At 67.5% G+C, this 26,564-nt stretch overlaps 10 protein-coding genes across 10 annotated transcripts; 4 read left to right on the forward strand and 6 right to left on the reverse strand.

Annotated features, from left to right (window-relative positions):
• Positions 1–42: 42 nt before the first annotated feature.
• Positions 43–1,260, reverse strand: RHOBADRAFT_40977 (uncharacterized protein; the record flags this gene model as incomplete). The annotated part of the gene is made up of 3 exons (XM_018413801.1): positions 43–118; positions 192–523; positions 610–1,260. The coding sequence occupies 3 exons, from the start codon at positions 1,258–1,260 to the stop codon at positions 43–45; spliced, it is 1,059 nt and encodes a 352-aa protein (XP_018274479.1).
• A 288-nt stretch (positions 1,261–1,548) lies between these two features.
• RHOBADRAFT_50900 (uncharacterized protein) lies at positions 1,549–4,199 on the reverse strand. Its single transcript, XM_018415546.1, has 6 exons — positions 4,003–4,199; positions 3,736–3,927; positions 3,238–3,673; positions 2,915–3,166; positions 2,525–2,846; positions 1,549–2,444 (listed from the first exon to the last, which is right to left on the reverse strand). Exons 1-6 carry the CDS (start codon positions 4,136–4,138, stop codon positions 1,602–1,604), a joined length of 2,181 nt encoding a protein of 726 aa, XP_018274480.1. The 5' UTR covers positions 4,139–4,199; the 3' UTR covers positions 1,549–1,601.
• Positions 4,200–4,340: 141 nt separating this feature from the next.
• Positions 4,341–7,532, forward strand: RHOBADRAFT_50901 (uncharacterized protein; the record flags this gene model as incomplete). The annotated part of the gene is made up of 6 exons (XM_018415547.1): positions 4,341–4,865; positions 4,944–5,298; positions 5,368–5,630; positions 5,709–6,263; positions 6,337–7,282; positions 7,360–7,532. 6 exons carry the CDS (start codon positions 4,341–4,343, stop codon positions 7,530–7,532), a joined length of 2,817 nt encoding a protein of 938 aa, XP_018274481.1.
• Positions 7,533–7,964: 432 nt separating this feature from the next.
• RHOBADRAFT_40980 (uncharacterized protein) lies at positions 7,965–9,089 on the reverse strand (the record flags this gene model as incomplete). The annotated part of the gene is made up of 5 exons (XM_018413802.1): positions 7,965–8,011; positions 8,109–8,266; positions 8,335–8,489; positions 8,555–8,667; positions 8,852–9,089. The coding sequence occupies 5 exons, from the start codon at positions 9,087–9,089 to the stop codon at positions 7,965–7,967; spliced, it is 711 nt and encodes a 236-aa protein (XP_018274482.1).
• A 1,236-nt stretch (positions 9,090–10,325) lies between these two features.
• Positions 10,326–11,642, forward strand: RHOBADRAFT_50903 (uncharacterized protein; the record flags this gene model as incomplete). Its single annotated transcript, XM_018415548.1, has 2 exons — positions 10,326–10,685; positions 10,756–11,642. The coding sequence occupies 2 exons, from the start codon at positions 10,326–10,328 to the stop codon at positions 11,599–11,601; spliced, it is 1,206 nt and encodes a 401-aa protein (XP_018274483.1). The 3' UTR covers positions 11,602–11,642.
• Positions 11,643–12,700: 1,058 nt separating this feature from the next.
• On the reverse strand, positions 12,701–14,693 carry RHOBADRAFT_10908 (uncharacterized protein; the record flags this gene model as incomplete). The annotated part of the gene is made up of 8 exons (XM_018412017.1): positions 12,701–12,880; positions 13,055–13,219; positions 13,302–13,406; positions 13,469–13,775; positions 14,009–14,087; positions 14,157–14,210; positions 14,275–14,469; positions 14,540–14,693. Coding segments are annotated over 8 exons (1,239 nt in total), but the record flags the coding sequence as incomplete, so codon positions are not given.
• Positions 14,694–16,111: 1,418 nt separating this feature from the next.
• On the reverse strand, positions 16,112–18,687 carry RHOBADRAFT_10897 (uncharacterized protein; the record flags this gene model as incomplete). The annotated part of the gene is made up of 11 exons (XM_018412015.1): positions 16,112–16,410; positions 16,531–16,619; positions 16,693–16,916; positions 17,052–17,250; positions 17,320–17,441; positions 17,526–17,620; positions 17,741–17,884; positions 17,949–17,991; positions 18,054–18,233; positions 18,445–18,510; positions 18,601–18,687. 11 exons carry the CDS (start codon positions 18,685–18,687, stop codon positions 16,112–16,114), a joined length of 1,548 nt encoding a protein of 515 aa, XP_018274485.1.
• A 152-nt stretch (positions 18,688–18,839) lies between these two features.
• On the reverse strand, positions 18,840–20,261 carry RHOBADRAFT_65922 (uncharacterized protein). Its single transcript, XM_018418817.1, has 5 exons — positions 19,924–20,261; positions 19,335–19,852; positions 19,240–19,261; positions 19,107–19,166; positions 18,840–19,038 (listed from the first exon to the last, which is right to left on the reverse strand). Exons 1-5 carry the CDS (start codon positions 19,976–19,978, stop codon positions 18,878–18,880), a joined length of 816 nt encoding a protein of 271 aa, XP_018274486.1. The 5' UTR covers positions 19,979–20,261; the 3' UTR covers positions 18,840–18,877.
• A 1,095-nt stretch (positions 20,262–21,356) lies between these two features.
• On the forward strand, positions 21,357–23,111 carry RHOBADRAFT_47892 (uncharacterized protein; the record flags this gene model as incomplete). Its single annotated transcript, XM_018415064.1, has 5 exons — positions 21,357–21,917; positions 22,001–22,190; positions 22,267–22,364; positions 22,448–22,751; positions 22,825–23,111. The coding sequence occupies 5 exons, from the start codon at positions 21,357–21,359 to the stop codon at positions 22,890–22,892; spliced, it is 1,221 nt and encodes a 406-aa protein (XP_018274487.1). The 3' UTR covers positions 22,893–23,111.
• Positions 23,112–24,009: 898 nt separating this feature from the next.
• RHOBADRAFT_40985 (uncharacterized protein) lies at positions 24,010–26,502 on the forward strand (the record flags this gene model as incomplete). The annotated part of the gene is made up of 11 exons (XM_018413803.1): positions 24,010–24,026; positions 24,105–24,178; positions 24,260–24,320; positions 24,387–24,414; positions 24,480–24,698; positions 24,765–24,778; positions 24,843–24,893; positions 24,986–25,080; positions 25,201–25,411; positions 25,481–25,749; positions 25,898–26,502. 11 exons carry the CDS (start codon positions 24,010–24,012, stop codon positions 26,500–26,502), a joined length of 1,644 nt encoding a protein of 547 aa, XP_018274488.1.
• Between the last annotated feature and the right edge of the window lie 62 nt (positions 26,503–26,564).

Below are 26,564 nucleotides of genomic sequence, written 5' to 3' on the forward strand. Positions count from 1 at the left end.
TGTAGGGATACAGAAGAAGAGGGAGAAAGAGAGCGCGAGCGTCTACATGGACGAGTTGGCGGGAACCTTGCCGCGAGCGACGAGGAGGCGGTGCGCGAGGACGATGAGGAGCTCGATGCTGCGGGGTGGACGCTCTGTGTCAGGTCGACGCCCTGCTCTGATCGACGGAGAGAAGGGAGCGAGAGACGCACCGGTCCTTGACGACGAGCTTGACTCCCTCGGACAGGAAGCCCTTGAGGAGCTGAGACTCGACGCCCTGGTACAGGCCCTTGAGCCCCTGCTTCCTCACCGTCTTGCGGAACACGTCGACCTGCGACCGGTACAGCGCCCGGCCCGTCGGGCTCTTGAATTGGAGCCGCGTCTTGGCGAGGATGAGCGGGTACGTGACGCCCGACGCGACGGCGGATGCGAGCGCGCCGCAGATGAAGGTCTGAGTCGGCGTCGGGTGCTCGCGGTGCTTGGCCGGGATCAGGGCACGCTTGAGGGTCGCAAATGCGTAGAAGGTGATGGCCGGGTTGATCGTCTGCGGGCGAGAGAGGACACGCTCGAGGTTAGGAAGGTTGCCCGTGAAGGTGGCTCGGTCGAGCGAGAGGGAAAGGAGGGACGTACGAGGATGACCGTGCTCGAGAAACCGCTCCAGAAGCCCGCGATGCCCGACTCGTTGTAGATCTCCTTGGCGAGCGCGAGCGCACTCGGCGCCTTGCCGAACCCTCCCTCGTCGTCGTCGCTGTCCGAGTCCTCGACCGGCCGCTTGTCGCCCTCCTTGCCCCCGACGACGTCCTGCCTCCGCTCGCTCGACGTCTGCGCCCGCACCGTGATCATCGACAATGGCGACACGGCGCCTTTGGCGACGACACCGGCGAGGCACCCGATCGCGAGCTCCTCGACGGCGCTGAGGACGGGCGGCTTGGCGCTCTTGCCCTTGCTGCCCGGCGTCGACGACGTCTTGAGCGCCTTGCGGGCCTGGAACCGATCGCGCAGTGCCGAGTAGAACAGGAAGTAGAGGAACTGCGACAGGAGCGTCGACAGCGAGTCGGGCCCGAGGCCAGAGTAGAAGGCGGCGAGCCCCTCGGTGCGGTAGATCGTCTTGAGCGCGGCCGAGATCGAGCTGTACCCGCCCTTGGCCGGGCGACGGCTGCCCTTGTTCGACGTCTGGAGGCGGGTCGTGAGGGTGTCGAGCGGGAAGATGAGGGCGTTCGAGACGACGGCGCCGAGGGACCCAGAAGTCGCTTGTGCGAGCGGCGGCAAGGTCGAGGTCATGTCGGCGTGGCTGTCCGAGTTGCTGACAGGGAGGGAAGAGGTCGGGAGGAGGAGGTGGGGGCGATGACGGCGAACGGCGAGGGCGACGTCGATGGGCTGGTCGGTGGGGCGTGCTGCTGCTTGACGGTGCGGGAAAAACGCTGCGGGTGCTCGCGCGTGGCTTGCGGCAGTGATGGAAGAGGGACAGGCTCTCGAGCGCAAATGACGCGACGCCTCGCCTCTCCTTCCGGCTACCTCGGCGGCAGCACTCACGCGGTCAAGGACTCTCGAGGATGCACACGCGAGACTCTGAAGGCATGAGACGACGCTGCAGTGCATCGCCGACGCACAAGAGAGGGGTTCTACTCCTGCGCTCCGGCCTCGCCCGCGCCCCTCTCCTTCTGCAGCCGCTTGCGCTCCGACTTGCCCGCCCGCTTCTTCTTCTTCGGCGGCTCGCCGTCCTCGCCTCGTCCACCTGCGCCCTCGCCGCCGCCTGCGCCCTCGCCGCCGCCAGCAGAGCCCGCCTCGGCGGCCCGCTTCTCGGCGTTCTCGCGGTACCGCCGCTTCTTGTCGCGACGCTTCTCGAGCGCGCGCGCCGCCTGCTCCTCGTCGACCTCGTCGCCCCACTTGCGCGTCTTGAGCGTGTCGCGCAGCTCCTTGAGATGCTTGCGCTGCTTCTGCGCCTGCTTGGCCTGCCACGACGCGCTGTCCTGGCGGTACGGCGCCAGCTTCTTGAGCGACATGAAGGCGTTGAGCTCGGCGTCGGTCGCGAGCAGGATCTCCTCTGGCGTGAGGTTGAACGACGAGGCGGGCACCTTGGCGTACTTGAACCGGGTGCGCAGGTCGCCGACCTTGTCCTCGTAGTCGAGCGCGTAGTACTCGTCGACGAGGCGGTCGACCGCCTGCACCTTGTCGGCGTCGCCCGTCGACTTGACGGCCTCGACGAGCTCGGTCGGGAGGCCCTCCTCGTCGCGTTTGGCCTTCTTGTCCTTCTTGGCCTGCTTGCGCTCCTTCTTGCTCAGCTTGGGCGCCTCGTCGCCGTCGACGTCCATCTCGAGGTCGTCGCCGTCGCCGGCAGGCAGCGCAGAGGTCGACGCGACAGGCTCGAACGGCAAGTGGAGCGCGGCGTCGTCCTCGTCCTCGTCCGAGCCGCCGATGTCGCCAATGTCGATGTCGTCGTCCCAAGTCGGCTTGAAGCCGTCGTCCTGCGGCAGAGTACACTCGAGAGGGTCAGTACAGGGCTCACGAGAGCAACCGGAGAAGAGAAGGGCGACAGGGGACGCACCTCGAGGTCCTCGTAGTCGGCGCCGTACACCTTGCGCATCGCCTCCTCGTGCTTGGCCTCGTCCCACTCGCCCTCGAGGTCGATCTCGTCGAGGCCCTTGGTGCCCGCGCCGGCCGCCTCGGCGAGCTGCTGGAGCTTGTCCTCGACCTCCTTGCGCTTGAGCGCCTTGAGCCGGCGCAGCTCCTCCTTGCGCTGGAGCGCCTCCTCCTCCTTGCGCTGCTTGGCCGCCTCGCGCGCACGTGCTCGCGCCGAGACGGCCGTCGTGGGCTTGCGGACGGACGAGGCGGCGTCACGGGCGTGCGTGACGAGGTCGGCGCCACCGCTGCGAGGGGCTCGAGCGTCAGGGTTCGGGCCTCGAGAGAGAGAGGGGGAGGGCAAGGCGGGACGCACTTCTCCTCGAAGCGGAAGTTGTACTTGTGCTCGAACTCCTCGGCGACGTCGTCGAGCTCGTCGTCGTCGTCGTCGTGCGCCGCCGGGTTGAGGAGGTGACCGTCGGCGTCGAACTCGTCCTCGCCGTCGGCCGCGCGCGCCTTGCCCTTCTTGGTCGACGACGACGCCTTGGGGTTGCCGACGACCTCGTCGTAGGACGGGATGTGCGACGAGTCGTTCTCGCGGTCGATCCAGCCGCGGTTCATGATGTAGCTGCGGGCGAAAACGAGTCAGTGCCGGCGCTCCTTCGGTTCGCGCGCGCGAGAGAGGGGGCGAGGACGCACCTGCGCAGGAAAGCCTCCTCCTTGTCGTCGCCGAGCGCCTGCTTGACGGCCTTCTTTCCGACGGCCGTCTCGAGGAACTTCTCGTACTCGCGCTCCTCCCTCAAACGCTCGTCGTCGTCCTTCTCCCTCGGGCGGAACAGGCCGTCGTCGTCCTCGCTGCCGTCACCGCCCGCCTCGTCGTCGTCGTCGTCGTCGTCCGACCCGGCGTGGAACGCGGCCGTGATCTCGCGCTTGAGGGCGCGCTGCTCCTCGGCGTGGGTGCGCGGCACGCCGTCGGCAGCGTCGTCGAGAGCCTCGTCGCCCTCGGGGTTGGCGAGGAGGCGCGCGCGCTGGTAGTCCTTGAGGAGGACGGGCTTGGACGACGAGGACGAGGTCTTGGTGCGCGACGACGAGCCCTTGCCGGACCCGCGAGCGGCGGCGGTTGCGGCTTCTTCCTCTGCGGCGGGTACGACGAGTCAGCAACGGGAGGACGAGGGAGAGGGTAGGCGACGGACGCACCGTCAAACACGTTGCGGCCGTCCTCGTACACGCTCGGGTCCTTTGCGCGGATCTTGGCGAGGGTGCGGAGGATGGCGGCATCGACCTCGGGCGTGACGAGCTCGGCGTCTTCGTCGTCGGTCGAGTAGTCGGTCTCGTCGTCCTCGTCGTCGTCGTCGCCGAGCTGGAAGTCCTTGCCGTACTTGTCCTGGACTGGGGAGCGAGGCGGCGGGGAGGGTGAGCGATGATTCCCGAGCCCGGGCGAGGGAGAGGGAGGGTGGGACGCACGCTTGGACAGCTCCTCTCCACGCTTCTTGAGGTCGTACTTCTCGGCAAAGGCGTCGTTGACCTTGAACGAGAGGTCGGCCTCCGTGTCGAGGTGGTCGTCGTCGTCGCTCGAGTCGACGAGCTGGTTCTTGGCCATGGCGGGCAGGGTGTGCTGGGTGGTGATAGCTGAGCAGTCGCAACGTCCCTGTCCCAGCAAGAGGGGAAGGACGACGAGCTGATGAGGTTGAGTGGAGAGAAGCGCCCCGAGCTGAGCTCTCTCGCCCGCCCCCCACCTCGACAGGCGCGCGAGCCAGAGCCGCCAGGCCGTGTACACGCCCAGCACCAGTACGACCACAGCCATGGCCCCAGCATCGCCCGGCGTGCGCCCACTCGCCGTCGCCCCTCTCCCTCCCCGCACCGCCTCGCTCGTCCGCTCGGCCGTCGTCGTCCCCTCGATCCCGAGCATCCTCGCAGAGCTCGTCCAGAACAGCCTCGACGCGCACGCCCGCACCATTCACTGCGCCGTCGACCTCGACACCTGGACCCTCCGCTGCGACGACTCGGGCCACGGCATCCCCCCACTCGACCTCCGACAGCTCGCCGCACCCTCGACCGCGAGCAGGAACCTCACGAGCAAGCACTCGGGCGACGCACACGCTCCCCCGACCACGTACGGCTTTCGCGGCGAAGCCCTCGCCTCGATCCGCGACCTCGCAACCCTCGACATCCATACTCGCCCTCTCGCTCGCGGCCTCGACGACGGCGCACACGGCGCGACCTGGCACCTCGTCGTCCGCGGCGAGCACTGCCTCGTGTTCGAGCGGGCCCAGGTCGAGCGCACCGGTCCCGGGACCACCGTCACCGTCCGCGACATCTTCCACAAGGTGCGCTCGCTCGTTCTCTCGACTCGCACTGTTCATCGCCGCGAACGTCTCCTGATCCTCCGCCCTTATGCCACACAGATCCCTGTCCGGCGGCGTCCGCTCGCCAAGCCCGCCGCACAAGCCTCCCTCCTCAGCTCCCTGCGCTCGACCCTCGCCTCGCTAGCCCTCCTCCACCCCCACGTCGCCTTCTCGCTCACCGACACGACCACGTCGCTCTCGTCTCTCTCGAGCGAGCCACGGACGCTCGTCACCGTCGCCCGCAGCACCGAGGGCGTCGTCGGCAGGTGGCGCCAGCTGTGGGGGCGCGCAGGCGTCGAGAAGGTGTGGAACTTTGACGAGGTGGAGGAGCTCCGCGAGGAGCGCGAGGGCACTCTGCGGGTCAAGGGCTTCTTCTCGCTCAGTGCGGCGCACAGCAAGGCCGGCCAACACGTCTGTGCGTCCTCCGTTTCTCTCCCCCTCTCCACCGCCTCAGGAATTCGACGCTCACGCCCTGCTCACGCAGTCGTCAACTCTCGCCCTCTCGCCGCCGCTACATCGACGCTCCACAAACACGTCAACGCCCTGTTCGCCACCTCGTTGTTCGCCCGCTTCGCCGTCTCGCATCTCGCCACGCCCTCTTCAGCTTCGCCCGCACGAGCCGCGACGACGGGCAAGAGCCCGCGACGGCCAGTCGAGCGGCACCCGACGTTCGTCATCGCGCTCGAGGTGCCTGGCAGGGTTGTCGACGTCAGCCTCGAGCCGGAGAAGAGGGTCGTCGAGTTCGAGGTGCGCCTGCGACGATCCCCAATTCGTCCTGTCAGCCGCCAGATCTGCCCGCCGAGACTGACTCTCGTCCTCGCACAGGATCCATCTCGCGTTGAGCGGTTCGTCGAGCGGCTCGTCAAGCGCTTCCTCGCCGCCCACGGCTTCCTGCATGTCGCACCGGTCCTCCCTCCCGCTCCCGCCGTCGACACCTCGCTTGCGCCGTCCATGCTCGCTCCACGGCCGCCCGTCAAGCGCCCGCATGTCGTCACGCTCGCTGCGTTACCGCCCGAGGACGACGTCGAGCTCGCCGCTCGGACCGCCAAGCGGCCCTCGCGGCGCTCGCCGCCCGCAGCGCCCGTCGGGCACCCGTCTCTCGGCGACGCGTCGGCGGTGGCAGGCGAGCTCGCCGATGCGGGCGTCGCGCAGCGGTGGATCGACCCGAGGACGGGCGAGGCGTGGTGCGTCGACCCGAGGACGGGCAACAGCTGGCGGGCGGGAGCGGCAGAGGGCGAGGCCGGCGAGGCGTGCGACGGGTGTGGAGGAGTGCGGGGCATGAGGGAGGGCAAGGTGGATCGGTCGGCGCTCAAGCGGAGGAGGGACGAGCACGGCGAGCACGAGGAGGAGGTGCCGCAGTGGCTCAGGGACCGGCTCGAGGTGCGCCCCCTCATCTCTCTCTCTCTCTCTCCCTACGGACTCAGAGCGTGCACTGACCCGGACGTTCCCGCAGAGCTGGAAGAACCCCGTCTTTCCGTCCGTCGCCGTCACTCGCCCCATTCCTGCCCTCCCGCTCGCCGACAGCACCCTCTCTACCTCCTTCCGCTCGACCAAGCGCTCCGCCTCCTTCGACGACCTCTCGAACAAGCCCACACGCTCGTCCCACACGACCGCGGATGCCTTCTTTCGCACGACCCGACCGCCGGCCGGCCTCGAGCTGCCGGCGCTCGCACCTCTCGGCACGCCGTCGTCGAGCGCCGCGCCGCTCGTCTCGAGGGAGCAGCTCGCACGCGTCGAGTGCGTCGCCCAGGTCGACTGCAAGTACCTCCTCGTGCGGGTCCCGCCGCCCGCTTCCTCGTCGACCTCGCCCTCGTCGGGCGAGCCCGCCTCCTCGAGCGCCGACGCCGGCCCGGCGACGCTCGTCCTCATCGACCAGCACGCCGCCTCGGAGCGCGTGCGCGTCGAGCGCCTGTACGACGCCGTCGTCGGGGCCGTCGCGCGCGGCGAGCGCCCGCAGACGACGCCGGCCCGGCTCGGGCTCGTCGTCTCGGCGAGCGAATACGGCGCGTTGCGGGACCGGTGGCGCGGCGAGTTTAAACGGTGGGGGATCGAGGTCGAGCTCAGCGCGGGGAGGGGCGCAGCTCGCGGTGACGGTGGCGAGGGCGAGGGCGAGGGCGAGTACCGCCAGGTCGAGCTGACGGCCGTCCCGACGGCCGTCGCGCTGCGGCTCCTGTCGCCTCGCGAGCCGCACCTCGCGCAAGAACTCGTGCGCGCGTTCGTCGCGCAGCTCGACGAGGACGGCCCTGCGCCCTCGGCGGCGACGGCGGCGCCCAGTACCGGCGGCGTCGGCGGCGGCGAGGGAGGGGGCTCGTGGGTCGCCATGCTGCGTCACGCGCCGCGTGTGCTCAAGGACCTGCTCGACTCGAAGGCGTGTCGCGGCGCCGTCATGTTCAACGACGGTGCGTCGCCGGTCCTCTCTCGCCCTCGCCCTGCCCAGACCCGCACCTCTGACCTTGCCTTCTCGCCCTCGCCGCAGCCCTCACGCCGGCCCAGTCGTCGGCGCTCCTCGCACAGCTCGCCGAGACGCTCTTTCCCGTGCAGTGCGCCCACGCGAGGCCGAGCATGGTGCCCGTCGTGCGGTTGTCGGCGCGAGCCGCGAAAGAGGCTCGAGCGCGCGACGAGGAGGTCGACTGGAGCCGATTCGCCTGAGCCACGTTGTGTATAGAGCTCTGTCTTTCTCTCCCTTGTTGTCCTTGTGTAGCTTTGCGCTCGTCGTTTCTCGCAAGTCGCACCTCTTGGCCTCTCTCTCTCTCTCTCTTTCTCTCGAGCCCCGAGCGAGCGAGCGAGGGTCGAGGAAAACAACTGCGAGAGTATTGCGAGGGGGGGCATGCGTCGTGGGAAGAAACAAGTATATCGGCGACGCGACGAGCGCGCGAGGGGCCGGACAAAGAGTGGGTGGGCGAGAGGAGAGTGGAGGCGAGGGGAGCGGGAAGAGGAGGAGGGAGAGTGGAAACAACGCGGCGGGAGGATGCGGCGCGCGCCGGTGACACTGGGGCAGTAGAAGTACAGGTGGGAGGGGGAGGAAGAGAAGGGAACTGATGGCTCGACGAGGCCCTGGAACGCGAGAAGGAGGGGAGGCGCTTAGCGGCGGAACTCTTCCTCCTTGGGCGTAGGCGGTGCCGAGGGGTCTACAGGGACGACGTCGTCAGTACCGTCTTGGCTCGTAAACGCTGCACCGCGGCAGGGCGATACCGTATCGAGGCGAGAGAAAAGACGCCGACGCACCAGGAGTTGCGCCCTCGCCAGCGTCGAAGAACTTGATCCGCAGGCGGTGGAACGCGGGCAGTTTCGGGGCGAGACCGAGAAAGAGGAGCGCGACGAGGTTGAGGGTGAACAGGGCCGGGTGCGAGTCGTAGCGCGTGTAGTGGGTCGACAGGAGGAAGCTGTTCGAGACGAGGGAGCCGGGTCAGGGCCGCACTAGAGGGAGAGGGTCCTAGTGAGCGAGACGTACAGGAAGATCGGGACCGAGGTGAGCCACTTCTTGGCGGGCGTGTACTGCGCGCCCGAGTCGATCTGCTCCCAAAGCGTGAGGTTGTCGAACGCCCCCGAGTTGTTGGTCATGTCGAACGGGACGCCCGTCACGTAGTGGAAGATGACGTAGGAGACCTGTCGAGAGGATGGTGCAGGTCAGCCGGCGGCTCAAGGGAGCCGAAGAGAGAGAGGGGGCGCACCGAGAGGTAGCCGAGGTTGACGATGGTCCAGGTGAGGTCCTGCGACATGCCCGGGATCGTCTCAAGGAGGAGTATGGCGGACGCGATGAGGACGACGTGGATGAGCCAGGCACCTGCGCGAGGGGAGGGAGGTTCGGGGAGCGGGGAGGGAGGAGGAGGAGGGCGAGGTCAGTTCGGGCTGCTCAAGACGGCGCCAGGGCTGCTGCGCGCGCGCCGCAGCGATGGCTACCGGCACGCAGGAAAGATCCCAGGGCTCCACGGCTGAACCGAGGGGGAGGAGAGGGAGCGAGGACGGACCCTTGTAGTTGACCCAGTCGGCGTTGATGTTGTTGAGGGCGGCCTGGTCGAGCTGGTCGTCGTAGGTGTCTGCGACCTCCTGGACGGACACGATCGAGGACGAGCGTGCGCGCTTTGTGGCGGTCGAGGCTTTGGGGACGGCAGATGACGACGGGGAGCGCGAGAACGAGGGCTGCTTGTGCGGCGAGGGGCGCAGGGGCGGGAGGCCGAGGAGCGCAGTGTTGGGACTGGCACTCATGCTGGCCCTGATCGACTGCCCTGGTGGCCTGGTTGGACGGCAGAGCGAGGTGGAGAGGGGAGGAGAGGAGGGAGAGGTGGACCGGACAACTTGGCCTCGAACGACTCTGCTCGCCTCGCTCTGACCGGGCCAGTCACTCGCCTGTGCCTCTGCTGGCAGCCGGTGCAGCAGCGCGAGCCTCGCCCGCACACCGCGCGAGCGCCCGTCGTCTCCCCCCTCGCCTCGCTGCGACCGCCTCTCGACCCGCTTCTGCCGACCCTACAGCGCTTGAGGCACACCGCGTCTCTGCTCAGTGGTACAACCTGCTTGGCCTCAGCGGTGCGCGACAAGCGCAGGCTCGGCGAACGCGGCCGGCTTGCTCGTCGACCTCCTCGTGGGCTCTCTCGTTGGCGGGCCCTCGCGTTACAGCTCCGCTAGAGTCGAGCCGCTACGCTCGACCTGAGCTAGGGTCCTTTGCCGTTCCATCGAACGAGCCCCGAAGAGATCCGCTGTGTCCCGCGTCCGTCACGAGCACGGCGTCTGGAGCGGCAGCTGTGGACGGTTCTCTCGACGGCCGTCGCGTCAGCGTTTCTCGTTCTGCAGCCCTTCCAGCAGCTCATGCAGCTGCTGCAGCTACTGTGCCGCGCGCTCGTGACGATGGGCACCCTCGCGAGCCGGCGAGCGGCCGCCGCGCACTGCTCGCGAGCGCAGCCGCGTGCTCTTCGTCGCGCTCAACGCTCTATGCGGCTCGACGACCTCTCGCGACAGCTGCACCGGATCACTGTGCTGCTCGCCTCTTTCCAGCGCCGCTCGTCGGAGCCGGGCGCGACGAAGGAGACGTGAACAAGCGTGAGCTGCCTTGCGCTCGCACCGCCTGGTGCTGTGGCTCGCTCGAGCCATGGACGCGCGCAGGTCAGATTCACGTCACGATCTAGAGCTGTGGCAGAGAGCGCACGAGAAGGCTGCAGGCGGCAGCGAGAGTTGCGCTTGCTCCTCCCGTCACGCCCAAGTCCGGCGATTCGACCTCTCCTCCTCTCCCACATCAGCCGCGAGCTCGGAGCAACGCAAGGCTCAACCACCAGCCACCGCACAGCAAGTTGCGCCGCTCTGCACTCCCTTTCAGCTCGGCGCGCCCCTTTGTTCGACCTCCGCATCCTCATCAGCTCCCCGACTCTCGTCCCCCTCCTCGACCGTCCACCCTCAGCCGGGCCACTCGGCCACCGCCCTGCGACCACATAGTCCTGACTCAGCGCCGACATGGACCCCTTCCCGCGCTTCGAGCTCTCCCGCCTCGACTTCCGCCTCGACGACATCGCCTCGCTCCCGAGCTACCAGCTCGCCCTCGTCAAGTTCCACCCACTCGCCCAGCCCGAGCACCACCTTCGCGCCGAGCTCTCCTTTGTCAAGCGCCGTGTCGCGGCCCGCGAGCGCGGCGACGAGGTCGGCCTCGACGAGGCGCGTGCCACGCTCAAGGCGCTCGAGCGCGCGAGGGCGGTACTCGAGCGGGCGAGGACCGAGAAGCGGGCCAGCATGAAGGACGCAGAAGTGCAGACGGACGGCGGCGGGGCGCAGGCGGGCCAGGAGGCTGGGCGAGGCGGTCGGCGCTCCTTCGACCCGGTGCGTCGCACGCTCTCTCTCGTCCCCAGCGTGGCCACGGGATCTCGACTGACTCGCTCTCGTCCTACAGACCGACGCCGGCGCAATCGCTGGACCGTCCATCGCGCCTCGGTACCCCGTCAGCTCTCTCACCGCCCCCGACCGCACCCAGCCCTCGTCGAGCACGACGCCGTTCTCGCCGCCACCTTCTCAGCCCAACCTCGCACCGCCCGGGCCCTACTTCGACTTTGACCAGCTCGACACGGGCGCCTTCTGCACCGCACCGCTGCACATCGTCCGCCTCGGCAACCTCCCCGAGCACGTCACGCCCGCCCTCATCCTCGCCTTCCTCCTCGCCCGCCGCCCTCGCGACTCGTTCCCTCGCCCGCTCGCCATCCGCAAGGCGACGCACAGCACGGGCGCCATCATGCTCGCGTTCCGCGACGCCCCCGCCGCCCTCGAGGTCGCGCAGCGCCTGCAGGGCATGACGCTCCCGCTCACGGGCGGCGCCAAGATCGCGGCGCAAGTCGTCGCGAGCAACGGGTGCCAGTTCCGGCGTGGCTCGCTCAGCGCCGAGGTCCAGATGGCGTGGACCGGGACGGGCGCGCTACCCGCCGGCGCGAGGTGGGTCGGGCTCGAGCCGCCGCCGGCCAAGGGCGTCAGGGTGAGCAGGGCGTACGAGGACGAGTGGCGCGCCATCATGTCGGACATGAACGCCGAGCGGGACCGAGTGCGCCGCCAGCAGCAGGAGGCCCAAGCGTGGCGGGACGAGTCCGAGCAGCGCAGGTCGAGGGAGCGGTCCGAGTCGGTGCAGACGCACTGCAGCGAGTGCGGGCGCGACCAGCAGAACCTGGACCGCGACGGCTGCAGGTGCAACGACTGCCAGGAGGGCTTCTTCCTCGAGTACTCGGCGAGGAAGCGCGCGAGGTACTACTGAGGCGGGCCGTGCGAGGCGTGCAACGACTTTGCTTGCTTGATCCGCTCGAGCGCAAGCCGAGAGAGTACCGAGGACACGAGAGCGAGAGACACTCGAGCCTCTCGAGAGACGAGCACATGCACAGCAGCAATTTGGTCGGGAACAGCTCGTCTTCTATTGCAACAAGGCTCGTCTCGTGGTACAAAGGTGGAAAGATGCGTAAGGGGTATAGAAAGATGCACATGATGATGCTGTCTAGAGGGCTTGGGACGTGGTACCGAGCTGAGCGCCGGCCGAGGGTGCGCTCGTCGAGTTGCTCGTCGACGTCGTCTCGCGACGGCCGGTGCGCTCGGCGGCGCCTTGCGCGAACGGGCCGACGAGGTCCTGGATCTGCGCACGTACGAGATAGAGAGTCAGAAGAAGAAGAAGAAGAAGAAGGGAGGCAGGAGAAAGAGAGAGGGTGCGCACCTGGGACCAGAGCGCGAGGCCGTGCAGGCGCGAGTAGTGCTCGTCGAGGACCTTGGCGAGCTTGCGCGCTTCAGCCTGCAGAGAAGAGGGTCGTCAGGTCAGGGACGATGAGGGGAGAGAATGAGAGGGAGAGAGGCGAGCGCACCGTGTCCTTGCGCCCGGCGAGGCTCGACGGCGGCGGGCGCTCGCCGTGCAGGTTCCAGACGCCGTCGAGGCCGAACGACGACGCGTCCTGCTGCTCCGGGTCGAGCGGCTCGGGCGAGTGCGTGACACGCTCGGGCTGAATTGGGTCGACGGCGCTCGGGTCCGGCCTGGTGGAGCCGCTCGAGCCCTTCTTGCCGTTCTTGCGCTCCTGCTCCTGCTCCTTCTCGAGCTGCTGCACACGCTTGGTGATGCGGGTCGCCTCCTCGCGCATCGACTTCTTGAGGTGGCCTGTGAGTCGAGGGCGCACGTCGTCAGTAAGTGCCGTCGACAGAGTCTCGAGGGGGAGGAGGAGAGGACGAGGACGCACGCTCGCGCTTCTGTTGCACCTTCTCGTACGTCTTCTTGAACTTGCGCTGCACGATGGCCTCTGCGAGGCAATGAGGAAGAGTGTGAGGAGGGTGCGCCGAGCTCGAGGAGGGAGAGGAAGCGAGGACGGACTGCCTGCGAGGTACCGACGAGCGGCATCCTCCTTGATGAGGCCGATGTCCTCGGGATCGAGCTGCAACATGCTCATCTCGCTCTCGGGCTCCATGGGCCGCACGACGCCCGTCATCGACACGCGCTCGCGGATCATGTTGTCGACGTAGTCGGGCCGGTTGAACGGCTGCGTGCCCGAGTAGATCGTCTTCTCGAGGTTGGGGATCGGTGGCAGCGGCATGCGCTTCTTGCGCTGTTTGCGGCCGTTGGTGCGGGCCGACGCGGCTGTCGAGCGGACCGAGGGTGCCGAGGTCGACGGGATCGAGTCGCCGCGGTCGGGCGTGCCGAGGGAGGCGCCGTCCGGGTGGCCCGGGTCGCGCTCGACGGGAAGGCGCATGCCGGCGGACGGGACGGCCCCAGGCTGCTCGCCCGCAGGCGTCGTGACCCACTTGGCGAACGAGGCCATGGCGCGATAGCAGTACTTGGCCGGCGTCGTGAACGAGAAGAGCGGCAGGTCGTGGCAGACCTCGTCGTAGATCTGCAGGTGGACCTGTACAAGAGGGAGAGAGTGAGCTCGCCTTTCTGCTTGCTCCTGCGAGAGAGCGAAAGAGAGAGAGGGAGAGTCGGCGCACCTTGGTCGACGGGTAGCTCTTGGCCTTCTCGGTCCGAGCCGCGTTCTGCTTGAGGATGCTCTCGCGCACAGGGTACCGGTCCGGGTGCGCAGCACGATGTGCGAGCTGTAGGGCAAGGAAGGCAGGTCAGGCCTTGTCTCGATGCGAGAGGGAGCCAGGGGACGCACAAAGACGATCTCGTCGCGCAGGACCTCCTTGTCGCCGGCCTGGATGTAGAGCGGCGGTAGGCCGCCGAGGCTCGGCTGCCAGATCGGGCTCACGTAGGCGTAGGCGAGCTGCGAGGGCGAGACGGAAGTCAGGGACGCTTCGAGTGACAAAGAGACAGGGAGGGGAGCGAGCGCACCTGCTCGTTGGTCGCGTAGAGCTGGATCTGGTCGACGAGCTCGACCTCTTGGCCGTCGACGGTGACCTTGATGACGTGCGCGAGCTCGGCCTTGTTCTGCTCGCCGCCGGTACGCGTCTTGGGCCCTCCTCCTTGCGCCGCGTCGCCCGAGTGCTCGGCTCGTTGCGGGTCGTCCTCGGGCAGGTTCTCGACCGCGTCGGCGAGCTCGTGCGCCTTGTTGTGCGTCGCGAGCGTGCCGAAGCGATGGCCATGGTGCTCGGCGGACCCGACTGTCGGGTTGGCGGTGCCGCTGCCGGGCGAGGAGGACGACGAGCCGTGCTGAAACTTGTGCGCCGCCTTCTTGAGGCCGGCGAGAGATGTCGACTCGGCGGCACGCTTGCGGAACTCGGGCGGCGGAGGAGGCCACAGGGTTGAGGGCTTGAAGATGCTGAAGCCGTAGGGCGCTGTGGGAGCAGGCGGCGGGTCAGTGCCAGAATGAGGAAGAGTGCCCGAGCGAGTGGGCCAGGACGCACGAGGGATGTCGGTGGCGGTGTTCTGGAGGATGGACGGGAAGCTGTGCGTGAGGTCTGCGGGAAGAGGCGTCAGGGCGAGAACGACGAGGACGAGGAGGGTCGAGAGGAGCGGACGCACCGACCCAGGGCGAGATGAGCATGGCTCCTGCTGGCGCCGGCAAGCCTGCGTCGCGGATGAGGCACAGGAGCGCGACGGCGAGGGTACCGCCCGCCGAGTCGCCGCAGATGGTGATCCTCGCCGGGTCGACAGCGCGGTGCTTGGCGCCGGGCGGCGGCCGGATCAGGTACAGGTAGGCGGCGAGGCAGTCGTGTACTGTAGGTGGGAGAGTCAGTCGACCGGTCACACAAAGACAGGCGGCGAGTAGAGAGAGAGAGGGACGCACAAGCACAGGGAAAGGGAAACTGAGGGCTGAGGCGGTAGTCGACCGAGAACAGGCGACCCTCGGTCTTGCGGGCGAGCCGCCAGTACCAGTAGCGGTGCGTGTTGGTGCTGCCGAAGAAGTGCGCGCCGCCGTGGATGGCGAGCGTGACGGGCATGTCGTCGAGGTCGCTCGTCCAGTTCTCCTCCTCGTGGTGGTGCGTCGCCGTGCGGTCGAGGAACGCCTCGCCGCCATGCGCCTGGCGCTGCGAGCTCGCCGCCCGACAGTCCGACTCGAGCTCGTCTGGCGGCGTCGAGCGCGAGAGCGTCGCCGACGAGGTCGCCCGCAACCTGCCCTTGCCCGCCTCGCGCCTGCGCTTGGCGTCCTCCCTCCCCTCCTCCTTGAGCTGCCGCAGCCGCTCCTCGAGCTCCTTCTCGCCGTCCTTGCCCTTGCCGCCCGACCGCTCCTTGCGCTGCGCCTCGGCCTCAGCCTCGAGACCCTCCCAGTCCCGCTTGAGGCTGATCCACTCGCCGCAGACGCCGCTCTCCGGGTGCGACGTGCGCTGCCACCACTCGCGACCGCCGACGACGTTCTCGATGTCGTCGTCGCCGAGGCCGGCGATGAGGTACTTGCCGGCGTCGATGCGCGTCGAGAGCGGGACCGTGACCCGGATGACGCGGACCCAGAACGGCGCCGGGACGAAGTTGTTGCCGAACGCCTGCATCTCCTCGACCGTGTGCATCATCGACTTGTCGAACTGTGCCGAGGGAGAGGCAGAGGTGAGCAGAAGGACAGGCGCATGAGGGAGGAGGGGGAGGGGGGAGGTTGGGCGAGCGACGCACGAACCACCGCATGACGCTGAAGGCTTCATCGTAGAGCAGGCTCTCTCTCGCCTTGCTGTAGACACGTCGGGGGTGCAGCGTCAGTTTGTCGGCTCGTCTGGCGGCGTGATCGGCTCCGCCTCGGCGAAGGAGAGGAGGAGAGAGAAAGGCCACTCACGTCTCGTCCGTGATCTTCTTGCGGTTGATGTAGTGCTTGATGAGCGTCTTGCCGATGGTCGACAGCCCAGTGAGGCTGAGCGTGAGCGTGTTGAGCGGGAGGAAGTCCATCGCCGAGGAGAGGGCGAAGGCGAGGTGGACGGCGAACGGCGGCGTGCAGCTCTGCCGGTGGTGCTGGATGCGGGCTCTGACGACTGTCGGCGCGTCCTCGCTGGACCGTGGCACCCGGCGTGAGGGGCGGGTCGAGGTGAGGAGCCGTGCCGGCTCGAGTTCGGCGATGTTGACGAGTCGCAAGGGTCCGCTCTCTCGCCTCGTGTCCGGGACGCTGAAAGCAGCACATAGTATCTTTGCATGAGCGGGGCACTAGTCGAGAGCAACAAGGGGGCGACGAGGAGGGGCACGACGAGGGAGGGACGAGGCTGAGGATCTACAGAAGCGCCTTGGCCTCCTTCGAGATGAGCCGGGGCTGCGCGCCGAGTCCGTTACCGACTGTGGGCGATCAGAATCACTGTGAGCACGTGGACGGACGAGAGGCAGACGGTCCGCAGCCGCATGCGAGGCGGAGGCACGAGCGGGCCCGACGCCTCGCTCGAGACGCTCAGGGAAGGGGACGAGGACGAGGACGCACCACCAGCGAGAGGCTCGTAGTTGGCGCGCATGAGGTAGTCGGGGACGCCCTCGACGATACGGTGACCGAGCGCGGCCGTGTCGATCTGGGCGAGGTAGAGAAAGTCAGTGGCGGCGGGAGGGCATGAAGGTGGCGAGCTCGACGCACCATGTCGGGCGTCACGTCCTTGAGCGTCGGTGCGCCGATGAGCCGGCAGTTCATCTCCATCTCGTCCTTGAGGATCTGGATCGCGCGCGACACTCCCTCGTGGCCGTAGGCCGAGTAGGCATCTGCGGGATGCGCTCGAGGTCAGCGGCCGTCGCCGATGGGGCTCGACGCGAGGCGAGGCGACACGAGGCACGACGAGTCGACGAGGGGGAGTCGAGGGAGGTCGAGGAAGGGCGACGCACACAGGAAAGGCCGGCCGATGCCAACCGCGGTCGCGCCGAGAGCGATCGCCTTGAGGACGTCGCCCGCACGACGAACGCCGCCATCGATGCTGCGAGAGAGTCACGCGAGTCAGTACGAGACGTCGAGCTTGGCGAGGAAAGTGCTAGAGGGCGCAGACTCACTAGACCTCGAACCCGTTCTTGAGCAAGTCGCGCCTCCTCAACTCGCGCATGACCTCCTCAAGGATCTCGATGCCGGACCGGGCAAAGTCGAGCTGACGACCGCCGTGGTTGCTGAGGACGACGCCGGCGAGGCCCGCCTCGGCGGCGAGAACGGCGTCCTCCCACCGCTGCACGCCCTTGAGGACGATCGGCATCTTGGTGATCGACTTGAACCACGGGATGTCCTGCGCGCGTGTACGACGTGCACCAGTCAGTACCGCTGAACAAGACGAGTAGCCCGTTGGCGCGAGGCATCGTGGGCGAGGCGATAGGCAGGGCGGGAGGAGGAGGAGGGGGAACGAGCGCAGCTCGAGACGCACCTTCCACGAGAGGCTCGGGTCGATGAACGACGAAATGGCGCGCGCCGCACCCTGCGACTTGTCGACCGACTCGCCCTTGGTGCGCTGCACGTTCGAGCCCTCGTCGGCGAACTTCTGCCGCATGTCCTTCTCGCGGCGACCGAGCTGCGGCGCATCGACCGTGATAAACAGGCCCTTGATGCCGCGCTTCTCGGCATGTCTGCGAGTCAGGGGAAGAGCGTAAGTGACGCTCTTCGACAGAGATCGGGTCGACGAGAGGCCGACGCACTGAACGATCTTGCGAGTAATCTCGCGGTCCTTGTTGACGTAGAGCTGCATAAACTGGACCTGCCCGGGCTTGGCGGCGTCGACAATCTCGTCGAAGGAGCACGAGGCGAGAGTCGGGATCATCTGCGGCAAAGGAAAGGTCAGCGACCGCTCAAGGCAGGGAGAAGAGCTCGCAGGGAGGAGGAGAGGGAGGCGTGGGGGACGGACCTGGATGATGCCCTGCTCGGCGCCGGCCCAAGTCAGGTTCTTCTCGCCGTCAGGGTGACCGAGCTTGCCGAGCGCCGTCGCGGTGATGTAAATGGCTGCGCAAGAGAAGGAGGTCAGAGTCGAACGAGAATTGAACGAGGACGAGCGCGAGACGCACGCAACGTCGTCTGTGAACGTCGAAAGTGGTTAGGGAGGGCCATAGAGAGACTAGAGACTGGTCGGGCGCACCTTGTGGCCGAGGATGGTCGAGGAGAAGTCGACCTTCTCAACATCGCGCAGAATGGCGGGCCGGAACCAGATGCGCTGGTACGCGTTGCGGTTCTCGCGCATCGTGATCTCGTCGTCGGCGCCGGACGAGTCTGCAGGGGACGTCGAGGTCAGCTCGGACGCGAGACGAGGGGCGGCGAGGGACGAGCGACGCACAGTAGGCCCAGGCGGCGGTCGGCAGCACCGACTTGGCGACGGCCTGCGGACGGTGGCACCTTGTCAGGGTCGACTCGGCATGACGAACGTGAGATAGGAGCGCACCTCGAAGTCGTACAGGCTGAGGCACTCGTCGATCGGCGGCTTGTTGGCCTCGCGCTGCTTGCGGTCCTTCTCCTCCTGCGTCTCCTCCTTGGCGACGATCTCGAGGCCGGTCAAATCGACGTCGCCCAGGTGCTTGTCCTTCGGGAGGTACTGCTCGAGCGTGCCGGGAGGGTGGATCGGCTCACTGCGCGCGAGCGAAAGGGTAAGTCGGCTGTCGGCGGCAGGGTCGGTGGGAGGAGGCGGCGACACGCACTAGGCCTGCGGCGGATGGACAGGGGCATGCGAGGCGGTCAGCTCGAGGGAACGAGGCCGGCGGGCTGGCGAGCGGAACGCTCTGAGGCGAGAGGAGCTGTCGAAGGGGAGGTGGTGGGGAGCAAGTGGAGGGACGGACCTCGGTGGCATCCTTGCCGGCATACTTGAGCAGGATGTTGCGGCCACCAGGGTGCTCGGGAGCAAACTGTGCGGGTGGTGAGACTCGTGTGAGCGACTTATGCGCGAGCCGGTTGGCCACCGGCAAGGCTCGAGGCGGAGGACGACGCGGACGCACCTCGGTAAGGTCGTAGGCCTGGCCCTTGACGATGAGCCACAGCGAGTCGGCGTCTGCGTGCTTGGCGACTTCAGAGTGGTGCAGCATCGTGTGCGAGGGTCGAGAGGAGAAAGGCGAGAGCGACGCGAGCGAGGAACTTGGTTCCCCGCGGCAGAGTCGCCCCCACTCGATCGGTCCGGCGGCAAGAGGGAGAGAAAAGGCCGACTTGCTCCGCGCTCGCGCTCGACGAGTACGCTCAAGGCACTGCAACAGGGACTCGCGTTACGCACTCGCACAGCTACAGCTTGCCCGCCGCCGCCTCGACCGGCGTGTCTGCGCCCCCTGCCGACGGCGACGCCAACGCTGCGGCCGCCTCTGCTCCTCCTCCTCCCTCGCTGAACGCCTCGATGTACGCCTGGAAGAACCTGCGCCAGCTCGCCTTGCTCGGCGTGTGGTGGCCTGCGAGTGGGAGACGTCGTCAGGGCGAGACGAGGGAGGGAAAGGAGATCGAGAGAACGAGGACGGACCGCCGTCGTGCCACTCGACGCGAGCGCCCTCAAACGCCTCGGTGAGCGGGATGGATCGTTCTGCAGCAGAAGGAGAGAATCAGGGAGGCGCAAGGTTGGCAAGGACGACCGACGGAAAGAAAGGAGAGCGCACCTGCGCCGACAATCGTGTCGCCCTGCGGCCATGGGGAAGAGAGAGGTCAGGACCCGGTCTGCGGCTCGGCTCGACGAGCGTCAAAGATGGCTCACCCTGCCGAGCACGTGGAGCGTCGGCGTCTTTGGCTTGACGCCCGCCTTGAAGCACGCGTTGGCTCGAGGATCGAGCGGGTAGAAGCCGGCGCTGAGGACCGCGAACGAGAACGGCTTGGGCGGCCACTCGACGTCCGGGTTCTGGCTCGGCGCCGCAAAGATCGGGTCGAGCGACGGCTGCTCGACGAGCGCCGTCAGGATGGCGCCGCACGCCGCGCCTTGCGAGAAGCCCCAAACGGCGCTGAACGGCCCCTGCGTCTCGAGGACGTGCCGCAGGTACACGAGCGTCTCCTCGTACTTGATAAACTTGCGGTACTGGCCGTCCTCGCGCGACTCGGCGAACCACCACGCTCGCGGCGTGTCGGCGTCCGACGTCGGCGCCGCGGTCGCGTCCGAGTCGAACTTGTCCTTGAAGTCGGACGCGTCGCCGGTCGGCATCTCGACGACGTGCGGCGGGTCGATAAAGACGAGCTCTGCCGTGTCCTTGAGCGCTCGTCGGAGCGCACCGATGCGACCGCCTGCGGACGAGGAGCTTGGTCAGCATATGCGAGGCTCGACGGGGATAGACGACGTGGAGAGTCAGACTCACTGAAGATGACGGCATTCTGGGTGAAGCCTGGAAGGCAGAGGATGCGAGGCTTCATCGTCGTCTTGTCGGACGAGGGCGAGCTCGAGGACGAGGACAGGGCCGTGCGGGAGGTGGTCGAGTGGCGCGGTGGGCGTGACGAGCTAGCTAGCAAGTCGTGCTCGTGTGCAGCAGCCGGTGCGCAAGAGCGAGGGTGATGAGGGAGAGCTGAGAGGAGGAGCGTCGTCGAGCTGGCCGCGCGAGCCGGACGAGCCGGCGTCCGTCGGCCGGCTCCGCGGACACTCTGCCTGCGTCGCCGAGCCCAGCTTGCAGAGAGAGTTCTGCGGCTGCTCTCACTCTCGACGACCGCCCCCGCGATGATGAATGGAGGTGCGACTCGAGCGCGCGCGCGAGGTCCATCTGGTCAATCCGCAGCCGAGCTCCGCGGAGGGGCTGGACGCGGCCCGCCTTCCCCTCTCGGACGGCGCGGCGCATCTGGAGGCTGGTCGCCCTCCCCTCCCTGGAGCGAGCGCGGTTCTGCGCAGCTTGCAGCCCTCGCCGTCGTCCGAGCCAGCACACCACACCCTCTGCGCCTCGACACCCGCACCCTCCTCCCCTCTCTCGACCCGCCGCTCTCCCCCGCGTGCGCCCTCCTCTCCCCACACCGCCAGCGTCGCAGCCAGGCCTTCCCCCCTCCTCGCCCACACCGACCCGAACGAGCTCGTCTCGTCGTCGCCGCCGTACCTCCGCCCTCCCGCCATCGCCCTCGCGTGCGAGCGCCGCGCCCAGCTCCCGACCAGAGCGTCGCCCAGTCGCCCCCAGTCGCCGTCCGCCGTTCCCTCGCCTCTCGCCCCCACTGCACTAGCGGCACCTGTTTCCCATGGGCCTCCTGTCGCGCAAGAAGGCCGAGCCGAAGCAGCCTGCGCCGCCGCCCATCTCGAACCCGATCTCGAGTGCTGCCGGCGCTGCAGCTGCGCCGCCCGCCATCTCGACGACCGACTACACCAAGAAGCCGCACTCGGCCTACCCGTCGCAGGCTCAGGCGCAACCGTCGGGCCTGCCCAGTCCACCTCGCAGTCCTGTCGAAGCCGGTTGTGCGTCCCCTCGTCTCTCTCCCCTTCCCAGCGACGAGCGCCCCGGACACAGCGCCTGACGGATCTCCCCGTTTCCACCCTCCTCTACTTCTCGCAGACGCAGCGTCGACGTCGCACAGCTCGCACCAGTCGGTGCCTCGGCCCCAGAGCGCGACGATGCGAGCGCCGGGCTACGGCGGCGCCGCCGGGCAGGACTACGGCTACTCGGGCCAGCAGTCGTCGGCGCACAAGGGCGGTCGCGACGAGCAGTACGGCGCGAGCAGCGGCGCCGGGTACCAGGACCAGCGCGGGTACGACGACGTGCAGGGCAAGATGGGCGGGCTCGGGCTCAACGGCGACCACATGAGCGTCGACGACGCCGACATGGCCGACGCCGGCAGCGGCCACTACGGCGCCTCGTCGCAGCAGCACGGGTACCAGCAGGCGCCGGCGCAGTCGGCAACGGCACGGCATCAGCAGCAGCAGCAGCAGCCGGCGGCGGCGGCGGCAACCTCGACGGCAGCCGGCTACGGGCACCAGACGCACGCCTCGCGCCAGCTCGCACGGCAGCCCGAGCCGACGCCGCAGGTCGTCCTCTCGCCGACGCCCTCGCACGGCTCGTCGGCCTCGCGCAAGACGTCGTCCCGGTACAGCCTCACCGACTTTACGTTCATCCGCACGCTCGGCACGGGCTCGTTCGGCCGCGTCCACCTCGTCCGGTCCCAGCACAACCAGCGCTCGTACGCGATCAAGGTCCTGTCCAAGGAGCGCGTCGTCAAGATGAAGCAGGTCGAGCACACCAACTCGGAGCGCGAGATGCTCGAGCGCGTGCGGCACCCGTTCCTCGTCAACCTGTGGGGCACGTTCAAGGACTCAAAGAACCTGTACATGGTCATGGACTTTGTCGCCGGCGGCGAGCTCTTCTCGCTCTTGCGCAAGAGCCAGGTGCGCCCCCTTTTCTCCCCCTCGTCCTTCTCGGCCTCGGCGACACGTCACTGACCTTTGCTCTCTCTTCGACCTCTCTGCAGCGCTTCCCCGACCCGGTCGCCAAGTTTTTTGCCGCCGAGGTCGCTCTCGCCCTCGACTACCTGCACTCGCTCGAGATCATCTACCGCGACCTCAAGCCCGAGAACATCCTCCTCGGCGCAGACGGTCACGTCAAGATCACCGACTTTGGCTTTGCCAAGCACGTGCCCGACATCACTTGGACGCTCTGCGGTGCGTCCCAGACCCTCTCTCGCCTGTCTCTACCTCGTCGCCGGCCACCGCTGACTCTGCCCGTACGGACCCGCAGGCACGCCCGACTACCTCGCGCCTGAGATCGTCCAGTCGCGAGGCTACAACAAGAGCGTCGACTGGTACGCGCTCGGCGTCCTCATGTTCGAGATGCTCGTGCGTCCTCGCTCCCCCTCTCCCTCGTCGACGACGGGCTCGAGCGTAATCACCTGACTCTCGTACCTTCACGCTTCCCGCAGGCCGGCTACCCGCCCTTCTTCACCGAGGACTCGAACCCGATGCGCCTGTACGAGAAGATCATCGCGGGCAAGATCCGGTACCCGGCCTACTTTACGCCCGAGGCCAAGGACCTCCTCAAGTCGCTCCTCACGAACGACATCACCAAGCGCTTCGGCAACTTGGCCAACGGCTCGCGCGACATCTTCGGCCACGTGTGGTTCCAGGAGGTCGACTGGGAGCGCCTGTACCGCAAGGAGATCCCGGCGCCGTACGTGCCCAAGGTCGACGGCGACTGGGACGCGAGCAACTTTGACGCCTACCCTGGTGCGTCTTCCCCTCTCTCTCTCCTTCTTCTCGAGCAGTCGTCGGAGCGAGACTGACACTCTCGCCGTCGCAGAGGTCGACTTGAGCGAGTACGGCTCGACCGGCCCCGACCCGCACGGCCATCTCTTCCCTCTCTTCTGATCGCCTCGCCGCCCACCTCGATTGTCCCGCCGTCACTACCTTTATTCCCGCATCCCTGTCACTATCTCCCCCTCGCGCCGCTGGCTGGCGCTGTCCATCCTCACGCTCGTCCCCATCCTCATCCGCCCTTTACAACCCCTCTCGCCCCTCTTGTTTCCGTCCAATTCGTCTCCGTGTCCATCTGTAGCATCCGTCGGAAGGCTGCATACCCATCGAGCAAGCCCGTCGTCGTCGAGAGAGCCTTTGCAGCGGTGGAACCGAGAGAGCTCGCTCGACGACCCGCAGCGCACTCTGTCCTGGTCGTGCTGAGCTCTGTCGAGTGGTCCTTTGGTCACTCGTACGTCAAGCGCACATTAAGCCCGCCCGAGAGAGCGTGAGCCAGCGCAGAGAACTTCATCAGGCTCGCCGCTCTCCTCCTCGAACGTCTCGACGACACCGCCTTCTCTCGACTGAAGGACGGCCTGCTACCTACCTCAGGGCCTTCCAGCTCGCCCTGCACCACACCTCGACCGCACCGCCTGCGCCAGTACTGCCCGCTCGCCCACCCCGACCTCCCCTCCTCCGTTTCGCTCGTCCACCGCATCGCTCAGCGCTCGGCGGCCTTGTCCAGCGCGCTCAAAAGCTGCAGATATCCCTGCAGAGCGGTGGCGGCGACCGTGCAGCCCAGGACGAGGGCTGCCGGGCTCGAGCTCCCTTATCATCGCTCGAGGGCGGCCTCTCCTCTCCGAGCTCGGCTCGTGGCTGTTCGGCTCGCGGTATCGAGTCCGGCGCACGGTACCGTCGCCGCTGTGCCCTGGCGTGCAAGGCGGACCGCGCTCCAGCCTGCTGCCCGCTCGTCGCCGAGATCGTCAGGCCCTCCTCGTCGGCTCGTTCCCCAGACTCTGCTTCTTCGCTTCTTCCGACGTGCCGACGAGACGGAAGGGCAATCGGGTCGCACGCGGCAGGAGAGAAGGGGAGGCCCGTATCGTCGGTGTCCGCCCTTCTGTCGCTCCTCTTCTTCCCCTCGTATCCCTCTATCAGCGCGCTCCTGTCCCTCTCGCTCCCCTTCCAGCTTCTCGACGTCACCGCCTCGACCCAGCACCTACATCGTCGCCCTCGCCCGTCCATTCGTCCGTCCATGGAGTACCTCCGCAAGTGCGTCGTTCCTCCTTCCCCTCTCCTCGCGATTCCCCCGACTGACGGCCGTTTCCCTCTCTCTTTCGCGTTGCGCAGACTCGACAGCCTCCTCAAGGTGGAGCAAGAAGCCGGGTGGAAGGGCAAGGGAGCCGAGCGCTGGTCCAACAAGGGTCCGTCCTCCCTCTCGAGATCCTCTCTTTCCCAGCCGTCACGCCCTGACGACGCACCTTCCCGCGCTTCCTCGCCAACAGATCTGGACCCAGTCCCTCGCGAGAAGCGTACCTGGGGCATGCTCTCGATCATCTCGTACTGGTGCGTCCTCGCGTGCGTCCTGGTCCTCGCCGCGCTCGTCGACTCACCCTCCTCTCGCCTGAACAGGACGTCAGACCAGTTCAGCCCTGCATCGGTACGTCCTCGCGACCCTTGAGTCGACGTCGTCGAGCCGAGCCTGACCCACCTCGCCGTCCGCAGTGGTCGCTCGGCGCCTCCCTCATCGCCATGGGCATGACGGCCCGCGAGGCCATCCCGATCACCTTTGTCGGCTTCACCTTGTGCGGCATCATCATCGCGGTCAACGGCAAAATCGGCTCATTGATGCACGTGTCGTTTCCCGTCCTCGCGAGGGCGTCGCTCGGGCCCTGGGGCAGCTTCCCGGCCATCATCGTTCGCTGCATCCTCTCGCTCCTCTGGGTGCGCCCCCTCTCTCTCTCTCCCTGCGTCCCTCATCTGCATTAACCTGACGTCCATCTCTCGCAGCTCGCCATCCAGACGTACGCCCCCTCTCTCTCTCCCTACGTCCCTCATCTTCATGAACCTGACGTCCATCTCTCGCAGGTACCTCGCCGGCTCGATGATGGCGCAGCTCCTCGGCGCCATTTGGCCGTCGTACGTCCGTTCTCCTCTGCGGGCTCTCTCCCCGCGCATCCACTCGTCCTCTCCCCGTTCCCCTCACTGACTGCTCGTTCGACCTTCCACAGGTACCTGCGCATCGAGAACACGCTGCCCATCGACCTGGGCCTTACGACGCAGCAGCTCGGCGGCTTCCTCCTGTACTGGGCGATCCAGACGCCGGGTGCGTCGACTCGCCCTTGCGAGGCTTCCTCTCCCTCTCTCCTCTCCCTCTCTCCTCTCCCTCTCTCCTCTCCCTCTCTCCTATCCCTCGTCCTCAGCCTGACTCGTTCGCCGTCGACAGTCAGCTGCATCCCTGTGCACAAGATGCGCCACCTGTTCCTCGTCAAGGCCGTCCTCTGCCCCGTCGGCTACAGCGCCATCTGCTTCTGGGCCCTCGCCGCGACCAAGGGCGACGCGCCTTCGCTCAACGGCACCTTTGACGGCTCGCTCACCGCCCACGGCAAGGCGGCAGCCGTCTTTAGCGGCCTGAACGCCATCGGCGGCTTGTACAGGTGCGCCGGCTCTCTCTCTCGTCCTCGGCTCCCTCTCTCGGGTCTACTGACGCTCGTACTCGCCTGCAGTACTGTCCAGCTCAACATTCCTGACTTTTCTCGCTTCTCGCACTCGTCCAAGTCGATCTGGTGGCAAATCATAATCGTCCCCGTCACCGGAACCTGGCCCGTCGCATGCGGCGTAATCGCGACGGCTGCGGCGCAACAGCTGTACGGCGTCGAGGCGTGGGACGCGGCGACGCTCGTCTCGCTGTGGGGCCACGACTCGGCGAGCCGGGCGGCACGATTCTTCGCGGCCGCCATGTTCCTCTTCTCAACTTTGGGCGTCAATATTAGCGGTCCGTCCGCTCTCTCCCTCTCTCTCCCCCTGCCTCTCTCTGTCTACCTCTCTCTCTCTCTCTCTCTTTCTCCTCTATCTTTCGAGCACGAAGGAGCGAGGCGCGCGCGACCATCGAGCTGACCCGAGTCCGTCGTCGTCGCCCGCAGCCAACAGCATCTCGTTCGCGACCGACTTGACGGCCCTTCTCCCGCGGTACCTCACTATCCTGCGCTCGTCCATCATCGCCGGAATCCTCGCGATCGCCATAAACCCGTGGAAGGTCGTCAACGGCTCCGCGTCCTTCTACAACTTCCTCCAGAGCTACAGCGTCATCCTCGGCCCGCTCGCGTGCATCATCGCGACCGACTTTTACCTCGTCCGCAAGGGCCGCATCGACGTGCGCGACCTGTACGATCCGGCGGGCCCGTACAAGTACACGCTCGGCGTCCACTGGCGCGGGTACGCCGCCTGGATCGGGGCGCTCGCGCCCAACCTGCCCGGCCTCGCGCACGCCATCACGCCGTCACTCCCCAACAAAGGGTGGGAGGTCTACACGTTCGGCTGGGGCGTCGGGTGCGTCCTCGGCGTCGTCCTGTACTACGGCATCTGCCTCGTGTCGCCGCCGACGTCGTCTTTCGTGCCCGAGGCCGTCTACGAGATCGACGACGACCTGCTCGCGCCGGCGTCGAGGGGCGACATCGCGACGTCGGACGGCGACACCGACCTCGAGAAGAAGCAGTCGGGCACGGGCGAGGTCGTCGCCGTCGTCTGAGCGAGGTGGTGGCGGGTCTCTCTCTTTGTCCTTCTCTCTCCGTGTCAAAGGTCCCCCCGTCT

Source organism: Rhodotorula graminis (assembly GCF_001329695.1).
Source record: "Rhodotorula graminis WP1 unplaced genomic scaffold RHOBAscaffold_1, whole genome shotgun sequence".
Classification (NCBI taxonomy): Eukaryota; Fungi; Basidiomycota; class Microbotryomycetes; order Sporidiobolales; family Sporidiobolaceae; genus Rhodotorula; species Rhodotorula graminis.